General features: G+C 53.7%; 1 protein-coding gene across 2 annotated transcripts in view; it reads right to left on the bottom strand.

The window, feature by feature from the left end:
* PPL (periplakin) overlaps nucleotides 1-19,970 on the bottom strand; it is a 46,271-nt gene extending 26,301 nt beyond the window's left edge. Inside the window, exon 1 of one of the 2 annotated variants that reach the window (XM_045460835.1) lies at nucleotides 19,570-19,970. In XM_045460835.1, the coding sequence (XP_045316791.1) occupies nucleotides 19,570-19,631 (62 nt within the window). In that variant the 5' untranslated portion in view covers nucleotides 19,632-19,970. The remainder of the gene's footprint in view (nucleotides 1-19,569) is intronic. The other variant, XM_045460834.1, reaches the window with a different exon arrangement.
* Between the last annotated feature and the right edge of the window lie 289 nt (nucleotides 19,971-20,259).

Raw genomic sequence — 20,259 nt, 5'->3', positions numbered from 1 at the left:
GCAGGTCAGGCCACCCCCTCTTCAGAGTGGAATTTCCAAATCAGGCCTGGGACCCACCTACCGTGGCATGAAACATTCAGATTCCCAAGCTCTAACCCAGACCCTCTGAATCTGCATCTCCAGAGCTGGGCCCGGGAAGGTGTATTATTATTGCTTTTGCTTATACAGGTTCTCCAGGGGACACTGACACCCCCAGATTTCAGGGTCCACCACTGCAGGTATTACTGGTATGGGTGGGGGGAGAGCCGAGGAGGGGGTCAGAGACTGGCACAGCAAACAGAACCTGTGAGCCTGTCCATCCATACGTCAAACCCTGCCTGAGAGCCTGCTCTGTGCCAGGCCTGGACACAGAGGAACCAGGGGAAAGAAACAAGACCCAGTCTGCTAAGTCAATCAAGGAGGCAGCCTTTCCTAAAGTAGGGTCCCAGAAACTCCAGTCCTGTAAATCACTCCTAGAACAAAGGCTTTGTCAGTCAAGGCAGTTAGGAAAACCTGGCCCCTCTAGAAGTCCATGAGCCAGTAAAGGCTCTGAGCAGTCCTGCAGCACAGAAAGGTGGTATTCAGCGGAGAAGGCAAGGAAGGCTGAGAAGAAAGGAGTATGTGTAGAGGATCCCAGGAAGGAAGGGCTACCAGGTCATGGGCTGAGCCCAGAACCCCCACGGCCTGGCTTGTCAGACCACATGGGGAACATGAGCATTTCCAGGCCCCTCCCCACATAGAACCACTGATCCTCAGCCTGGCCTGCTGCACTCAGATGGAGTGAATCTGAACCCAAAGATTTAACCCATGACTGCTCGAGCCAGCATGGGGAAGGTGCAATGTGGAGTAAGTGGGAGCCTTTGGCCTGGCCCAGCCCCACCTCAGGACATGCGGCCAGCTCCCAAACCAGGCCCTTCATTGACTGGGCAGTGTGAGGAAAGCGCCTCCTGGACCCTGCCTTGGGCCCTGCCTGGACCCAGCTAAAGCCCAGCACCACAAGGGGACAAAGGAGGGGGTCAAACAGCCAGTCCCGGGAACGTGGTGTTCCTGGCAGAGAAGAAAGGAGGGTTCAGTGGGAGCTTCTGGCCAGACAGGCATGAGTTCCAAGTCCAGATAGGGCATTTTCTGCTTGGACCATCTCAGGCAAGCACCTTTCCCTCGAGGTGCCTCAGTTTACCCATCTGTTAACAGGAGATGACCACCAAGGCATCACGGTAATTTGACGATGCACATGCTTCACCAGACATCAGGCATGTTCACAGGCACCGCCTCGACAACACCCTCACTCCAAGCCCCTGGGAAGGTTTGTGTGTCACTTTATGGATAGGTTATAGGAAACCAAGGTTCAGAGATGTCAAGGTGCTTGCCCAGCGTTACACAGCTTGTGAATGAGGCTCCCGGACTCTCTTCTCAGGCAGTCTTGCTCCACAGTCCACTTCGTCAAACACTGGGCTCACAGTTCCTCACAGGGGCACTGGGAAAAAAGTCACAAGCCAACCTCCAGCAACAACTGCTGTCCCCAAAATACTACGAGCTCAGATTTACTTTCCACACGCCAGGCTCTCCACTCATTTCTTACTTAATTTTCATGACAACTCTGGGAGGTAGGTGTTGGCCCAGTGGGTAATCATCTTATTATCCCCACTTTGCAGATGTGGAATCTGAGGACCAACGAGTTTCAGTTACTTTCCTAAAGTCACACAGTAATTAAGTGTTAGAGCCAGAATTCCAACCCAGGCAGGCCCCCAAGTCGATGCCTTTAATGACCCCATGTGACAATCCTACAGGACTGCCAGCACATCCTAGGCATGTAACAGATGAACTTACAATGCCAAGTGCCCTAGGCCACAATGGGATATCACTTCTCACCCACTAAAAAGGCAATAATCAAAAAGACCATAACGATTTGGTGACAAGGATACAGAGAAATCAGAACCCTTGCTCACAGCTGGTGGGAACTGTAAAATGGTGGGGCTGCTTTGGAAATTCTGGAAGTTGCTCCCTCAAAAAGTTAAACCTATGGGCGCCTGGGTGGCTCAGTGAGTTGAGCATCCGACTTTGGATGAGATCATGATCTCACAGTTTGTGAGTTCGATCCCCGTGTCAGGCTCTGTGCTGACTGCTTGGAGCCTGGACCCTACTTCCGATTCTCTGCCTCCCTCTCTTTATCTTCCCCTCCCCCGCTCATGCTCTGTCTTTCAAAAAATAAATAATCATTAAAAAAATTTAAAAAACAAAAATGAAAACAAAAGTTAAACATAAAGTTGCCACATGACCCAGCAATTCCATTCCTAAGTATCTTCCCAAAAGAAATTAAAACATAGGCCCACATGAAAAGTTGAATCAAACACAAATGTTCATAATAGCACTATTTACAAGAGCCCCCAAGTGGAAACAACACAAATGTTCATCAACCGATGAATGGATAACACAAAATGTGGAAGATTCATACAATGGAATAGTACTCAGCATAAAAAGGAGGCACAAACTGACACCTGCTAGAGCGTGGATGAACTGCAAAACCACCACAATGATAGGAGATAGACACAAAATGTCACATACAGTATGACTCCATCTATATGAAGTATCTAGAATAGCCAATCCATAGAAGCAGAAAGCATATTAGTGGCAGCCCAGGCTGAGTGGGGGCGAGGGGGTGGGCAGGAGGGCCGTCAAATAAGCTCTGAAGGGTTATGGGGTATCTTTTTGGGGTGATGAAAATATTCTAAAGCTGGTTGCGGTGATAGCTGTGTAATTAAAAACCACTTAATTGTACACCTTGAACGAGTAAATGGTACAGTATGTGGGTTATCTCTCAATAAAGCTGATACCAGGGCACTGGGTGGCTCAGCTGGTTAAGGGTCCAACTTTGGCTCAGGTCATGATCACACGGCTCATGAGTTTGAGCCCCGCATCGGGCTCTCTGCCGTCAGCACAGAGCCCGCTTTGGATCCTCTGTCCCCGTTTCTCTCTGTCCCTCCCTTCTTCTCTCTCTGCCCCTCCCCCACTCTTGCATGCTCTCAAAAATAAACATTGAAAAATAAATAAGTAAATAAATAAATAAATAAAGCTGAAAACAAAAATATTGTCAAGTGCCATTTTTAAGTGATAGGGACGTGTTTCTTCTTCTGCCAACCTCCGAGCCTTCCTGCCTTTTATCCTGTTTTCCATGAAAGCTAGACCAGTTCCAGGCTATGCTCAGCTGTCTGGAAGATGCTAGTTAACACGCAGAGTCCACCACTTGCCCATTGGTGCTAAGCAAGTCACGTATAGATTAGTTTCTTTAATCCTACCAGAGCCTGAAGTAGCAATGTTCTCCAATTTTACAGATGGGGAAACTGAGGCACAAAGTGATTCAATAACTTGGCCACAGTCTGATTGCCAGAAAACAAGGAGAGCTGGGGTTCTAATCCAGGCCTCTGGAACACAGTCCTAGCACTTTTGCCTTGTGGGTTTGGATCCTGAATGAGAGCCCCATAAGATCCTGCATTTTGGCCAGGAGAGCCCAGGGCACTGTTCTTCGTAGAGCTCAAAGCCTCCTGCCAGGAGTGCAGGAATGTGGGCAGGTCAGAAACTTGCAGGGAGGGGGCACAGATCCCCAAAGGGCTGGGAACTGGCCTGGCAGGTCCAGCTTTTCATCTCACTAATAAGCCCCACCGGGGCAGCCAGATGGGGCATCAGCCTGACTGATGGAGACCAAGATACAGCCCTTCCCCACCACCCCCGTCCAGTCCTGTTGCACCCACAGAGATGACAATCACCGGCTGAGCCAGGAAAGCTGAGGTGCCCCCACCCCGGAAAAGGGAGGCAGGTCTGAGTGACAGGCTTAGAGAGGGACACACCCAGCCTCCTTCTACTTACTCAGAAGTTTAACATGGACACAGGTTCTCAGGGCAGTGGCCTTTGGCACTAGAAGGTGTCTGGGAAGCCATCCAGCCCCACCTGCTCATTACACAGATGAGCAAACCATGGCCCTCGGAAGCAAAGGCCCCTACCCAAACTCATAGAGGAGGTGGCCGGTATCTGGAGCCAGATAGGGTTCAAATCCTGACTATGCCAACCATTGGTATAACCTTGGAGAAACTGCTTGATGTTCCCGAACCTCTGTTTCACCATCTGTAAAATGGGAATAGTCCATCCTCCCTAGCTGAGTGAGGTGGGTGGGGGAGGGTCAGGAACATTTCTAGAAACACCTGAATCGAGTTTCAAAGACCATTGTGGGGTTCATGGACCGAGCTAGAGGTTCAGGGCAGCCTCTGGAGTCCCGAAAGCAGATCGGAGATCATTTAGGTGCACGAGTGGGGTGTCCCTGGTTTCACCAGCGCCTAATCAGTATCTGGTGCCTAGGAGACGTTTAAACAGTACTCGTCCAGTGAAGGAACTCACATTATCCAGCACATCGTAGGGGCCTCAAGAATGGTGAGGATGACCATTCATTCACACAACACGTGTTCATTGCACTTGTACTCCCCACGGTGGGGGTGCCATTCACAATGCACCTGAGCCCTCACACTGCTCCCCGAGCTGTGCACACAGACTCCTGCTGCCAGTGGCACTTGGTTCTGTAAAACAGGTTCCTTCTGAAAAATCAGTAAGTTCACAGTGGCAAGGACAGAAGCCATGTCGACAGGGTAGAACTCCTGACACTGGGTACCAAGGAGGACACAAGATTGCTTCCAAGGAACCCTTTCCAATATATGACCTCCACCTCATGGCTGGGAGCCGGCAGACAAGCCCAGACTGCGGGACGGTCTACAAAACACCTGACCAGCCCTCTTCAAAAGCATCAAGGTAAGGAAAGACAAGACTGACGGAGTGTTAGCCCAAAGGAGTCAAGGAGATGTGATTTTGCTAAATGCAATGTGAGGTCCTGGAACAGAAAAAGGACATTAGGGGAAAACTGGGGAGTCAGAAATGAGTCTATAGTTTAGCTTTTTTTTTTTTTTTTTTTTAGTTTATTTATTCATTTTTGAGAGAGAGACAGTGAAGTGTGAGCAGGGGAGGGGCAGAGAGAGAAGGAGAGAGAGAATCCCAAGCAGGCTCTGCACCATCAGCACAGAGCCTGACATGGGGCCCAAACCCATGGGCCTGACCCGACTGAGCCACCCAGGCACCCCTAGTCTATAGTTTAGTCTTTAAAGAAAAGTTTCCTTCTAGATTTCTGGGTTTTCCGGCAAACCCCTACAGGAGCGGATGCTTCTTGGTGATAGGAATGGCCTCCGGGACAATCCCCTATGGATAGGCAGAGAGGAGGTGGGGTGCCGTGGCCCAAGACCCCACTGGTAAAGGCTGGTGGGACTCAGGATACAGCTGTCTCCACAACAGCCCCCTCAGCCCAGCCCAGGTGCTGCTGTGAGGGCTGCACAAGCAGGTGGGGGTCACTGGCCGATTGGGGCCCATTTCTCCAGAGAATGGGCCCTCATTTTCTTCACCTGGGCTGAGGAAGCCAGAGTCTGGCAAGGGCCCAGGAGGGCGAGGGTCCTGTCCAAGGTGCCCCATTTATATGGCCTCGCCTGCGAATGAGACTCCTGGCACAAGGAAGGAAAAATGGGGGGCAGGCTGGTCAGGGGGCTACCTGGCATGTCCTCAGAGCCCTGGGCCAGGTTTGAGGACACATTGAGGGACAAACAAGGGCTTTTTGGGTCTGAGCCGCAGGCGCCAGCCTGGAACAGGTACCTCTTTGTGTCCAGGATGTACTCAGAGCATTAGAACTGCAGGGAGAGAGTGTGAGAGCCTTAAATGGCATCAGGTACTCCATTCTCTCACCAGGAGTTAGAAACTCAATAACCACAGTCCAACCTGCTTTACAGGTGGCCACTCACAGCCCAGTAGGTCAGCAGCAATGTGGGGAGCTGGTCAGCTGGCCAGCAGGGGTGCTGTCCAGAGAAATGGGGACAGAGGTGGCACCCAGGTCACCTAGACACCGTAGATGGAGTACATGGGCAGGAAAAGAGAACACAGGCATCTCAGGAGACACTCATCCACCCCCCACCCCCCCAACCGCTAGGCCCCTCTTCCCACTTTAATTCTGTGCAGGTGTCCCTCACCCTTTTCCACAGCTCAAGGGGCAGTATGGCCTAATGATTAAAGCACCCAGAAAGAAGGCAGCTGGCCTGGATTTGAATCCTGTCTCAGTCCTTACTACATTGTGAATTACTCGGCCTCTCTGAGCCTCAGTTTCCCCATCTGTCAGTGGGGGTCATCACAAAATGCATGCCACTGAGCTGGGCCAGGGGTTAAATGAGAAAATGCTGCTGCATGGGACAGCCTGGGCTCTCTGCTTCCACTTGGGGTCACTGTCCAGAGACCTGGGCTCCTTTTAAGGAGCTGATAAAAGCCAGCAGCCCAGTCCCAATGTCAGAACCCGCTGGCACCGGGAAGCTAAAGAAAGCTACCGAGCCATTCACGCTGATCCTCGTACAAGCCAAGACATGCTCTGGCTCCTCCTTGAGGATGTCGCCTCGCCCAGGCACGGGAGCTTCTCAGGTAACTTCAACATTTGGACATGTGTCCCCCAGTCCACGCAGGGAGAGGCTGGTGTGCATATACGGGCAGTGAGGCTGCTGGGAGGGCATGGGTCCCAGGCCTGGTGGGGCCGAACTATCTTGGGATTGGGCTTAGAATCAGATGTGGGATTTGAAGGCCGTGGGTGTTTCCACCACAGGGTTTCTGTTGTTCTCAAGACTTTTCCCTGTCTGCAGGAGGGAAACCACACAAGCGGCAAGATGGGCCTGTCTACCTGGTTGTTCAAGCAGAACCCCAGATGCCTGCCTTCCCCTCCCCTGGTTCCTCCTGGGAACCAATCTCCTGTGCCTCCACCCTCCCTGTGCTCCATGGTCTCAACCTGATCAAGGTTGCTGTCGCTCACCTGGACCACTGTCCACGCCCAACCGTCTCCCGAGCCAGCGTCAGGGCATTTCAACAATGCAACCAGATCTCACCACCGTCCAGCCTCCAACTTGCCAGGGCGCCCAAATGCTCTGAGACCAGAGCTCACGCTCCTGCCCACAGCCTACAGGAGCCTCAGCCCTCAACCTGTGCCCAGCTTTTTCTTCCTCAGGGCTTTTGCAGCGGCTGTGCCTTCTACGGGTGTCTGTCCCTAGATCTCCTCCAGGACCATCCTGGCTAAGACTTGGTTTACTGGCTACAGGCCCATTGGACCGCTCAGCCTCTCTATCTCCTTCCCAAGCCTGCTTCCCAGCCTCCGCCCTCCACGAGAGACCCAGGCCCTCCAAGGACACTGCGAATGACCAACCCTTCAGCTAGCAGTGACAGCTACCCTTGCCGTCTTCAGCCCTCTGTGCCCAAGTCACGCTGAACCAGCGGGCCCATTTTCCTCTCTATCCTGCCTGCAGGGAGGAAAACTGAGTCATCTTGATGCAGGAAAACAAACGTGGACTCTGGTGTTGGTCTGACCTGGGTGGGCTCCTTAGCCTCCCTGTACCTGTTTTCTGTGAAATGGAGCTAAGACTCGGTCCCACCCCAGAGGGCTGAGACACTTCAAGGAGGCAATCCCTGTAAAGCACCATGGGAATGGCTCAGAATTTCTGGGCTTCGGTCTGTTTTGTCCATTGCCATGTGTACAGGTCTCAACACAATGCTGGTCCCAGCAACGCGTCCATGAGCTGTGCCAGCGTCTGGCGAAACTCAACGTGCCATTTCCTCTGCCTACTTCAATTTCCTCATCCATAAACAGGGTTATGGTATCTACTAGCAGAGTGGCAAACGGAAAGACACATTTAATAGGTAGGAAACGCCCCCAAGAGAGGGTTTGGTATTATGTCCCTTTGCGTTCAAGGGCACTGCTGTGTAACAGAAATAGGCTGCGAGCCATGTTTGTAAATTTTTCTCACAGCCACATGAAAAAAGTCAAAAGAAATAGGTGAACTTAATGTTTACACAATATTTTATTTAACCTAATATATCTAAAAAATTATTTTGACAGGTAGTCGACAGAACATAATTTTTTTTTAATGTTCATTTATTTTGAGAGGGAGAGAGAAAGAGCATGTGAGTAGGGGTAGAGGCCGGGAGAGAGAGAGAGAGAGAGAGAGAGAGAGAGAGAGAACACCAAGCAGAGTCTGACATGGGGCTTGATCTCACAACCGTGAGATCACGACCTGAGCCGAAATTAAGAGTCAGAGGCTTAACCAACTGAGCCACCCAAGCACCCCAGAACATTATTAATGTGATATTTTACAAGCCTTTTTCATATCGTGTCTTCTAAAGCCCAGCATGTAGTCTTAACCTGCAGCACATTTGAGCTAGTTCTAAGCACACTTCATGTGGGCAGTGGTTGCCAAGGAGGACGGTGCAATTTTAGGTGATTCTGTGCCTTCCAGACCACTTGGCTCTAAGCCCGTCAGTTCTTCCATAATAAAGCTCAGGACATCTAGTGGTCCTGCTCAGAGCCTGGTACCTAGGGACACTTAGTAAATTATCATTCCCTTTGCTCTCTGCCACTATCCCACCAGACCAACTCAGGCTGCCCAGGCACCTGTCCCAAGGCCAGGCCTTATCTACAGGTTCCTGGCTGTCTGACTTCAAAACAATCCAGGGCTCCCAGCTGTACCCAGCAGAGCATGGCACCTGGGTGTAGAGTGCCAGGGCACATAAACCACAGCCCAATGACCCTTCCAGGCCCCCAGAGCTGCAGCATCCTTGGCCATAGGCCACAAGTCAGAGTCAGGGGCATTTGGCTAGCTTCCTAGCCATCCCTCCCTTCAGGCAGCCTCTTTCCTGTCCTGGCCTCTTTCATGACCTGCCACTCTGGGAATAGATCACACCCCCAGAGACAAGAGTGCCACAGCCCTGCCATAAGCCCCTGCCCCAGCTGTCCCTGCCTGCCTATAACTGCTCTGTCCCCCACTGGTCACAACCCAACTTTCTCTTTCTGTGTGTAGAGATGGGATGTGGTAGGCACAGGTCACATCTAGTGGGAACTGCCCTCCTTTCTTGGCCAGGACCACCTTGTCTGCAGCCTGAAGTCAGCCCCCCATGTTCCCCTTGATCACGTCTACTGTCCCTCCCTTTTGGGGTTAATTCTGTCTCAGTGGGTGTGCACAGGAGTACGGGAAGGGTAGGCAGGAGGCATCAGCTTTGGAATGTCTGGAATGCATAGGAGTGCACACCTCTCCCCAGAACCAGCCTCACCCATCCCAGAGCCCAGAGAAATTACCTGGCTGCCTGTTGGCCAGGGTCATCCTCGCCTGGGTCCTGCCTGCCTCTAGGGCCAGCCAGGGCATAAGCAGCTCCCTAGGAACATCCAGACCTGGTGGAAGGCTTGTTTCTGGTGCTGGGTGTCCTTCAGCTCCCGTTTTCTTTAAATACTGCCTGGCTGATTGGGGCACCTGGGTGGCTCAGTTGGTTAAGCCGCCAACTTCAGTTCAGATCATGATGTCAGTTTGTGGGTTTGAGCCCCACATCAGGTTCTGTGCTGTCAGCCCTGAGCCCGCTTCAGATCCTCTGTCCTCCCCCACCTCCTCTGTGCGTGCACTCTCTCAAAAATAAACAAACATTAAAAAAAAAAATCCTGCCCATTAAGCTATAAACTTTTGGACAGAAAGAATGTAGTCACCTTTTGGGGGGCCCTTTGTTGCCCTTAATTCCAAGCCTTGCATAGGCTTGGGCTCAATAAATAGGTATTAAATTGAGCAGATGTTTTATTCCATGGCCGCAATTCCTACACCCCCATTTTCCAGATGAAGATGATGGAGGCTTGGAGAGGATGAGAAACCCACCCTACATCACACAGCTGGGAAGTAGCAGTGCCTAGGTTTGAACAGACTCCAGAGCCACCTTCTCAGAACAAGGGGACATCAATACCAAACCACAAAATGACAGGGAGACACTGGGGATCTAGGATGAATCAACAAGGTGTTCACCACTCAGGGGAGGCCTAGTGATTTACATCTCGTTGGCGTCTTCCTTGATACAATGAATCCTGCTGGTTGAGTAACAGTGGTGACAAATGAGTCTGAGAACTTCTCCCAAGATGCCACCATGAGGGGATCCCAGTCTGTCTCTCTGAGCAGGCCTTTTAGGAGGAAGGAATTGGCGCAGAAGGAACACCTCCCTGGGCCACACCCTACCCCAGTGCCTGACACACGTTTCCACTCTGATTCTCCGAACAACCCCTCAAGATTGGTACTAAGTGCAATTGCTCCCAGTGTATAGACTGAGCCTAGGGAGGAGGGGCAACTTGCCTGGGGCCATTGGGCTAGTAAGCATCCAGACTGGTGACTACTGTGACCCCAGTCAGTTTTCCAGGGAATCAGTCATGCTGAATAAACTTTCACCACCCCCTCCCAACTCCTTGTCATCTCTCCACCCCCAAATAGGCCCTTCATTACCAGTCCCTGAGACAGGAATTATTAGCATGCTATCAAACATCTGCTCAATTCAATACTTATTTATTGAACCCCAAACCTATGCAAGGCCTTCAATTAAGCCATCCCACCCCCAAAAAGATATGTAAGCTCAAAGTTTTATAATTTAATAGGCATGATTAGAAAAAACACCCTGATGACTATAATTGCCTGGGCCAGGGTATTTTCATCCACTCTGTCCCATTCAGGTCTTCTACCCTAATTGTGAAAATATAGCTTGATCCAATAAAATGCAGAGAAGGGCCAAAAAGAAACAAAGAGAAAGCATGATAAATAGGAAATACAAACTAACATGGCAGGGATAGGTCCAAACACATCAGTTATTACAATAAACATGAATGAGTTAAACTCTCCTATTAAAATAGAAGACTCTTGGGTGAGAATACAAAAAACAACAACAAAAAACAAAACAAAACAAAAGCAGTTCTGTGCCATTTTACAAAACACACACCTGAAATGGAAAGATGCAGGAAGTTTGAGAGTAAAAGAATACAGCACAACAGACCAGGCAGCTGCTACTGAAAAGGCAAAGGAAAGCAAAGTGTGCATACCTCAAGGACAAGAGGGGTGGAAGTAATCAGTGTAAATGTGTGGTTTGTGCCCCTGGCTACCCAACAGAAGACTGAAGTGCGAGCTCCACCCCAGAGATTCTGACTTCATCAGGCTGCGACATGGCCTGGACATCACTTTTAAAAGCTCCCACGATGATTCTAATGTGCAGCCAGGGCTGGGAACCAGGAAACAAACCACAGCATTGTGTCGCAGTGTTAAGGGGAGCAGACTGAGGAAGAATCCCCAGATCTCTACAGGAAGGAAGTCTTGTAAGAAAGCAGTACACAGGAAACATCCAGTAAATACCAGATTGATGGGTCAATTGACTGATACTCTCCTTACTAGAAACTGCCATGGTAATTAGGCAGTAAAATCCTATACACCCATCTATTAATCCTGGGGAAGTATATCCTAAGCTGAGAAGATTGCTGCTATAGTAACTGTGGTTCCCTTTCTTGGTGACCCAATCTGTTTCCACCCAGTGAAGGCCACCCTACCTCCAGGCCCATGTCAGGCATGTGCTTTCAGGCTCTCATAACCCCACATGTGCAGAAGTTCAAGCTGCCGCAGGTAATACCAAGGCAAGTCTTGAAGATTTTTGCAAGGTTGAAACAGAGCTCCAGGGAATCTCAGTGCACCCAGGTGTCAGGACATCATTCTGGGTTCAAGACCAGTGGTCAAGGAGTACCAGTCTCCATTTATTAAGCACCGACTACATGCCAATCCTCTCCACAGTCTTACACTCCTACAATTCAGACTCAAAACAGACCTTCCACCACCGTTTACTGAATACCTACTATGTCGTTGACACCGTTCTTGGGGGGTATGGAGTGACTGTACAGCATGAAGTGACTGCCTTCATCAAGCCCAGAGAGGGGCGGGAATGAGGCCAGCGGCACAGCTGACAAGCAGCACACCCAGGCCTAAAGGGCAGGTCTGCAGCTCCCAAACTCAGGTTCTTTCTACTCTACTCACCATGCCTTCCGTCCCTGCCCATGGGCCTCAGCTTCCCCCTCAGGAACAAGGGGGCATTGGTTGCCCATTTTATACTTGGGAAGAGTCAAGCTGCTTATCTGGGGCAGCCCTCTCAGTTCTCGGCACAAACTCTGAATGCTTCCTCAACTTTCAGTTGGAACCACAATGTCCCTGTGCCCAGGAGGGAGGGTGGAAACCATAAAAGTTATGAGTCTGAAATCTGAGCAGCAAGGAATTCTGCACAGGACTGCTTCCCTGCAGCCACGCAGCCTTTCAGGGTCAGCAGACAGCAGGTGGGGCTGCTAGCCAGTGAGCAGCCGGGCGCGAATTTAGACCTGACACACCCCTCGCCCAGCAAAGGGTGGGCCAGGCGGCCAGCTGGCACACTCCAGCACTGCTCCCAGCTCAGAATGCCCGTGTTAGAGCAGCTCAGATCTTCAGGCAGCTACTGAAACTCTGAGCCTCACCTGGAAGACAGAGATCTGGGTACTATTACCTCAGAAACACAACATGATCATAATTTAGAGCAGCTCAACCCCAGAGCCTCTTGTATGTTCCCACCTGTGGGGGGAAGATGGGGGACGGTGGGGAGGGGAAGGGTGAGGCATCACGTGCATAAGCCTGAAAGGTCACCAGTGAACAAAGTACCCTCCCCACTTCCTGAGACTTTCCATTTGTGTCTCCCCATCCAGAACCATCCTGCTTGCTCTCCATTCTCGCTCCTCTGGCCTCAGCACCTGTCCCTCCTGAGGTACCTCCTCCTCTTCCCTGAGACCCCTTCTCCCACTATTGACTGGACTCTGAGACGCTCTCACACCTCACTTGAAAAGACCTGAACTGGGGCGCCTGGGTGGCTCAGTCGGTCAGGCACCTGACTTCGGCTCAGGTCATGATCTCGCGGTCCGTGAGTTCGAGCCCCGCGTCAGGCTCTGTGCTGACAGCTCAGAGCTTGGAGCCTGCTTCAGATTCTGTGTCTCCCTCTCTCTCTGCCCCTCCCCTGTTCATGCTCTGTCTCTCTCTGTCTCAAAAATAAACAAACATTAAAAAAAAAAAAAATAAATAAATAAATAAATAAATAAATAAATAAATAAAAGACCTGAACACTCATGGTCTAACTCAAACACACAGAGAAGTACAGAAGAGAATCCTACCACCAAGTCTTAGCTGATGTTCTCACACTGCCCTATTTGCTCTGGGTTTTGTTCACAAAGAAATATGATGTGATCACCTCTTATCCCTTCAGCCCCCTCCTCTGGGGTAGGGTCATTTTAAAGCTGCTGGTTTCCTCCTAAGCCTGTTTTAGGCTTTCACTACATATCTGTGTCTGCATCCAGAAACATTACATTGCTTTGCATGAATGTTTAAAAAAAATTTTTTTTTCAACGTTTATTTATTTTTTGGGGGACAGAGAGAGACAGAGCATGAACGGGGGAGGGGCAGAGAGAGAGGGAGACACAGAATCGGAAGCAGGCTCCAGGCTCTGAGCCATCAGCCCAGAGCCTGACGCGGGGCTCGAACTCATGGACCGCGAGATCGTGACCTGGCTGAAGTCGGACGCTTAACCGACTGCGCCACCCAGGCGCCCCGAATGTTTTTCAAAATGTACACAAACATACTCTTTGTATCCTTCATTAACTTTGTCCACTGATGATTTTTCATGCTTACGCGAGTGGGAGTGGATGCATACCTCCTCTGCCGCATCCCCACCCCTCTCCCCGGTGTCTCCTGTTCCACCTACCTCCTGGGGGGTCCTCCAGAAACCCACTGGCTGGGCCAGGGCCCTTCTACCTTCACTATCTTAGCACTTACCACCATGCATTGTTGCTGCTGCCTGTTTACGGAGCACACAGAAGGTGTCCGGACAGGGACCACAGTCAGAGCTGTGCTCTATCCAGGACCTAATTCTGTTCCCCCCTGACTTTCTTGGTCAGTGAGTGCTCTGTGACAGGTTTAAGGAGGGAGAGAATCTTAGCAGTCCCCCATGGCTCACCCTCAATCATGCATTCAGGACATGTGCTGCACCAGCCAGTCTCGGGGAGGGGGACACGAGGAGGGGAAGGAGACAGAGCTTCATTCCCATCTGCCCAAAGGGGCAGGGTCAAATGGCTACTGAGATAAGACCCAGGAGATGGGCAAGACAAAAAGTTAGGGAGGGCTTCCCGAAGGAACAGAGACCAACCAAGAGAGAAGAAGAGAAATGAGCCAAAAGGGGTGGGAAGGGCATTCCAGGCAGGAGGAACAGTGTGGGCAAAGGCCATGTGGCTGGATGCAGTGTGGAAAGGACAGGGTGAAAGGCACACATTTGTGCTATGCAGGGCTGCAGCAACCAGGGCCTGGGAGCAAAGGGAAGCCTGGGGCAAGGGTTAAGCTACAGGGGACAAGATCAGATTTGCATATCACCAAGAGCTCCCTGGCAGCCATGGGGAGAAGGGACTGAGGTGTCAGAGTGGAAGCACAAACTATGAAGAGGCTGCTACTCCAAGTACGCCAGGCAAGAGGGCCTGGGCTTCCAGCTACGCTGGCAGGCCAAGCGGATGAAAGTGCAGGGCTGGCCCAGCAGCCTCCTGCCTGGGGCCCAGGGGACTCCCTTCCCAGGCTCAGGAGGCTAAACGCAAGACCACCAAAAGCAGAGAGAACAAAGACCAGAGGCCACTTCCTTCTTCCCCCTCCAGAGACAGGCTGGGGCAGGCAGGCTGGGAGACTGGCAGGTAGCCTTGCCTGGAGTAAAAGGAGCTGGGAATCCCAGCAGAAATGCAGCTTCTTCTCCCGGGGGGCCTTCTGGGGGCCCCTCACCCCTCCTTAGGGTGTTGCCTAAATGGTATGAATTGAGCCAAGCCTCTCCCCCAAAACTTCCTGTCCCTAGAGGGTTGCCCCTGACAATGCTTGAAACGCCACAGCAGCCATTCTAAAGGTTCAGTGCTGTTCTGTTCTTAATCTAATTTATCAGGTCTCCTTCCCTCTGCCAAGAAAAAGGACTGGGCAAGTGAGGGCAAAGCCAGAGAGAGGAGAGTCGTGACAGGGTTGCTGGGGCGGAGTCAGGGAATACAAAAGCCAGTGACTCCACCATCTGGCCTGGGGCAGTCCCTGGAGACAGCTGCCACCAGACCCAGGTGTGGGTGGGAAGACCTAGTTTCCCTTCCCAGGGGCTCCTGGGCCCCCCAGCATCAGCCACCTGTGAACTATGAGCCCAAGATGAGCACCTTTACTCTTGGCCTCAGTGTCATCCTTTGTGAAAGGAGCCACAAACACCAGCCTGGCTGTCACGGTGTCAGAATGAGAGGCTATAATACCCATGGCCGTGCGGGGCACACAGTAGGTGCTTGAGAAATGGCTGGGCAGATCACTCCAGTACAAGTCTCCCATATGGTTGGAGGTGGGCTTTGCTGACAGAACCCTCTCCAAATGGCTCCGGGCTTTCCAGCTATCGCTGATCAAGGTGTGCATGTGTGTCTCCAGGCGTCTGCTTGAAGTGGGGGCCACGTGAATGTTAAGGGGACTGGATGACAGTCAGCTGAGCGCCTGCCCCACCCAGGGAGAGGAGACCAGTTAGTTGCATGGGCTCAACACTGTCCTTACCCTTAAAAGTGTGTATTGTATTATTGAGTGCTCACTGTGAGTCAGGTCTGGGGCCGGGCACCCAGGAACTTCACCAGCTGGGGGTTGCTATCATCAATCCCATTTCACAGATGAAGAAACTAAGACAGAGATGTTAAGTGACCTGCCCAAGGTCACACAGACACAAGGGGCAAAACTAAGGTTTGAAGTCACATCTGGCTGACAACAGACTCTGTGCTCTTAACCACAAAGAGACGCAGGGCACCGTAGCCAGTTTCCAGGAGGGCATGCACCCCTTTCACCAGCCTTTAAAGCCTGGGGCCCTGCCTCCCACACAGGGACCTCCCCTTTAAAACCAGATGCAGCCCCGGTGAGGTTGAGAAGCAAGGCCAGGCTGCTGGGTGCTTACTGGGACACAGGTCTGGGTGGAGGGGCAAAATTAGTCCCATTTTCCAGATGAAGAAGGTGAGGCTCAGTGAAAGTAAATTTCTCTGCCAAAATCAAACAGGCAGAATTCAGTTTAACTCCAGAGCTGAATCGTAACTATTCCACTCCTCCCCATGACAGGTCAGACACCTCCCCAGGAAGTCCTGCCAGATCTCCCAGGTCTCCACCCTAATGCTGACAGCTGTTACTTCAGACCCACCAGGGGCACCAGAGCCGATAGGCTACAGACCTCGTACATCCAGCTTTCTGTCCCACCACGAAGACATGGTCCGGTAAGGCACACTTGTAATTAAGCTTAACTCCGTCAGGTACCGGAAGAATGTCAACATCTCCTCCACGGCCCCGCCCCGCCCCACCCCACCCCCGCCAGGAATGGCAGACCTAGAGTTGTGAATTGCACAGCCTGTCCATCAGCATCCAGTTCAATTCCAAGCACACGGTAGGTGCCTTATGGGCACTTGCTCAATAGTTAAAATCACCACAGCTATGGTACACTGAGGCCTCCTACACCTTTCAACTCTTTCCCTGTGTCATTTCACTTAATCTTCATGCTAATGATATCATCAGGCAGGACCTATGCTTATGCCCATTCTACAGGTGAGCAAACACTGACTCCGAGGCCAAGCAGCTCACCCCAGATTGCATAACCAGGAAGGGGCAGCTGGTAGGGGCTGCACTCTCAACCAGGGTTCAGGACAGTGGGAGGAGGTCCCCTCACACCTTCCCTACTGGGCTGGATACCCATCCTCAGCGACCTGCACCATCAGGTCTGACCCTGTCATTAGCTCAGGTGTGAACATCAGCTCCCACACCTGTTATTAGGAACCAGGGTGACAGGAGCAGCGGGGTTCCCCCATCCTGGCCCTCCCCAGTTTCAGACGCTAAAAGGCTGGCAAACAGGGAGGGGCGGGTTTTCTCCAGGAGGGCTCTTCTGTGACTGCCTGGGTGTGAAGGTCACAACGCCTGGCTTCTTGGTCCTGGGTCCCCTCAGCTGGCAGCGGTGATGCTGAGCCCCTGTCTGGGTACTTCCTATGTGCCAAGGGCATTCTGTCTGTTGTCACATTTGCTCCCCCTAGGGCCCCATGCAACAGACACTTAGTTGCACCATCCCTGCTTTGCAGATGAGGAAACTGAGGCTCAGAGAGGTTCCCTGATTTGCCACGGCAGCTGTAGCTGAGCTGGGATCACAAGGGAGGCATTCTGCTCTCAGGGCGAGAGCTGCCACACACTTTTCCATGCTGAATTTTGCTGGCAGCCCCACCTTCCCTCAAAGGAGGCCCCCAAAAAACTCAGGGTGAAAGAGTAACTTGAGGGTCAGTGCCCCATGACCAGTGACCACGTCTGAGAGCTACAAGCAGAGTGCCAGGCACCAGGTAACACTCAAAGATTCTTGCTGAGACAACGGGGCAAGAGGCTGTCTCCCAGCCCACAACTCAGTCCATGAACTTGTCCCCATGAAAGGGAGGGGGCAGAGGGGATGCACTGGTCTGGTGAGACCATGTACGGAAGCACCTGGCCCCTACTCAGGACTGTGTCTCTTCCAGGCCATGGAACCCAAAGGCAGAGTCTCTCCATCCCATCCTGGGGAGAGAATCAGGAGGGCTTCCTGGAGAAAGAAACCTCAAAGCTGACATCTGGGATCAATGGCTGTCAGCCAAGGGCAGAGGGTGGCTGCTTTGGGCCAGAAGCATGCGGGGAGGGGGACAGGGTGGGGGATAGAGAGGTAGGACTGAATCCTTGCCACCCCAGGCCCTCAGAGTCCACGCAGCTCTAAAGGATGGGAATTCCTTCCTTCCTATCCTCTGTTGGGAAAGCCAAGCCCTTCCCAGTGAGTATGAATTCATCCTAACCTTGTTAGGTCCAACCTTCTATTAGGGGCACCAGACAGAGGGCTGGAGGCATTGGGGTCCAGAGAGATGGAAGAGGCAGACGGCAGGGTGAGGCCTGGCCCGTCTCCTGGTGTGTGGGTGTGTGCATGTGTGAAGGATTGGAGGGGCCCAAGTCTTGGTGGGGGGAGAACAGAACAGTCCTCCGTGGCTGGCACAGAGTATGCGATTGTGCAATGCCCCAGAGAACAGCTCGGGGACTGGACGGGACCCCGGCGAGGTTTGAGAGCCAGCTGGACCTAGACACAGAGAAACAGCATGCAGGGCCCTGCCCAATCTCTGGGGTTGTGAAAGTCTGGGGAGGCTGGGGAGTGGGGGACTTTGGAAGGGGAGAAAATAAATGTCTCTGAGCTCGAAGCAGAACATAGGAGAGATGGGGACCCTGAGATCACAGGGCGGTGCGGTTTCTGAAAAGGCTGGAACTCAAAACAACGGACTGCCCACACTCCCCTGCCAGGGCCCAGGCCTGCCTGCACCTGTCTTAAGGGTCTGCCTGGGCTGGACCACAGGGGTACTGTGACAGCCCTGACCAGAGTCTTCTCACCTTTAGCTGGTCCTGGAAGGGGGTGAGGATACCTTGGGGTGGATAGTCCCAGGCAGGGGGGCTGTGCAGTTTGGAGTCTCCCACCTGAATGAAACCCTTTGTCAGGAGAAGCTTGGTGAAGTGTACCTTCCTAGCCAGGAGCCCCCACCTCATATTTGCTAGAGAAGGGAAGAGGCAGGGGTCAAAGTCCCTCCCCTTCTCTCAATCTCAGCATCTCCAAGAGGCTTCCCTAAACCGGTTATTAAGTGAATACATCAGGCTTATCAAAACGGACGTGGGCTGCAGGCTCAACGCAAACACATCAAGACAGGTCATTCCCTTCCCAGGCCTCCCTGGGAACCAGCGGCTCAGAGACGCCGCCAGTTTCTGGGCTGGGGAGGTGGGGGTGGGGCACACCCCTGAGAAGTCATGCATCGGCGAAAGAGGCCCCGACGCCGCCCAGCCACCGCGCAGACCCCAGCACTGCTGCCAGAGAGGGGGGAGGAAAAAGGGGTGCCTCAGCCTGTGCCCCCCCATCCACTCACCCCACACACACCGGTTTTTCGTGCTGAATCTCGGGAGGGCCGGGTGGCAGACACCGGCAACCGCTGCGGGAGGTAGCACACAGACCACCACCCCACCCCCCACTGTCCCGCCACCCCCAAGCCAGAAGCACCTGCCCGTTCTCCAAGAAGCGCTAGTGACGCCCGCCAGCTCCCGTCCAACTCAATTTCCCTTCCCCCGTGAGCCCCTAGACGAAGCTTCCTGAGTCCCTGTGGCACCCCTACCTTGGGTGTAGGGTCCTCGGACACACCATTACCCACCCCCGCGGTGCTTCCCCGTCGCAGGAGAACCCCCAGCGCAGGGGCGACCCTGGGACACGGAGGTCCCCTCTACTTCCAGCTCAGTTCCCCGCCCTCTAGGTGCCCAACTGAGTGCTCCTCGGGGCTCCTGCAACTCTCCGGGGCCAAGTATCGCGTCTCTCTTCGGTCGCCCCCAACCCATCGCCATCCCCACCCTGGCAGTGCTTCCCAGCTCAAGGGGGGGGGGGGGGTCCCTCGGGAGCCGCGTTCCCGCACGTCGCGCACTCCCCGCTCAGCTCCCCGCCCCCTGGGCCGTGCTTTCTGGGCCCCCGGCAGCTGTCCAGGCCCGGCCGTTACCCCCCCCCCCCCCGCGCTCCGAGAAGTGCTTCCCCGCCCAGGGCTCTCCACGGCGCGCGGGTTTCCCGAGGGCGTCCCGGGAGCGCCATGCGGCGCCTCCTCACCTCCGGGTCTGCACGGTGGGGCTGTATTTGCCTTTGTTTCTCTTCCTGAAGAGCGAGTTCATGGTGGCGCTCGGGGTGCGCGGGCGGGGGCGGCGGGTCGCGGCGCCGGGTGGCAGTGGGCGGCGGGCGGGCCCGGCGCGCACCGAGGGGCAGGCAGCGGACACAGGTGAGCGAGCGGCGGCGCGGGAGCCCCTAGTGCGGCGCGGCGCTGGCGACCGGTCACTACTCACGGGGGGCGGGGCGCCCGCTGGCCTCCGGCTGTCCCGGCCGCTCCCCGAGAAGGTGGCGCTTACCTTCCCGGAGGAGGGGCCACCGGGCGGGCGGGGCTTCCAGCCCCCTCGGGCGCGCGCCCTAGGCCTGGTGCGAGCGAGTGGGGTGCCAGGCCAGGGCTGGGGCTGGGACACGCGGTCCTATCCGGACACCGCCCACCCACCCCGGCCCCCGCACGCTTGTGGCTGGCAGGTGGGCAGGGGCTCTCGGCCAGCTTTCCCGGGCACACCCAGCCCCACCCTCACACCCCCTCCCCTGGGGCCCCGGCGCGCCCCCTGGCTGAGGGCCTTCACCTGGCTCCCGGCTGCCCCTTGCGCGCAGCGCTCCCCTCGCCTTGGCTCACACCCAGGTGCCCCACCCCCCCAGACAGGTGTGGCAAAGACCTGACGGGTCTCTGTGCCTTGGATAGCTCGTGAATGA

The sequence above is a fragment of the Leopardus geoffroyi genome, chromosome E3, assembly GCF_018350155.1.
Source record: "Leopardus geoffroyi isolate Oge1 chromosome E3, O.geoffroyi_Oge1_pat1.0, whole genome shotgun sequence".
Taxonomy (NCBI): Eukaryota; Metazoa; Chordata; class Mammalia; order Carnivora; family Felidae; genus Leopardus; species Leopardus geoffroyi.
Note: the sequence above shows the minus strand (reverse complement) of the source record. Positions and strands in the feature narration are given on the sequence as shown.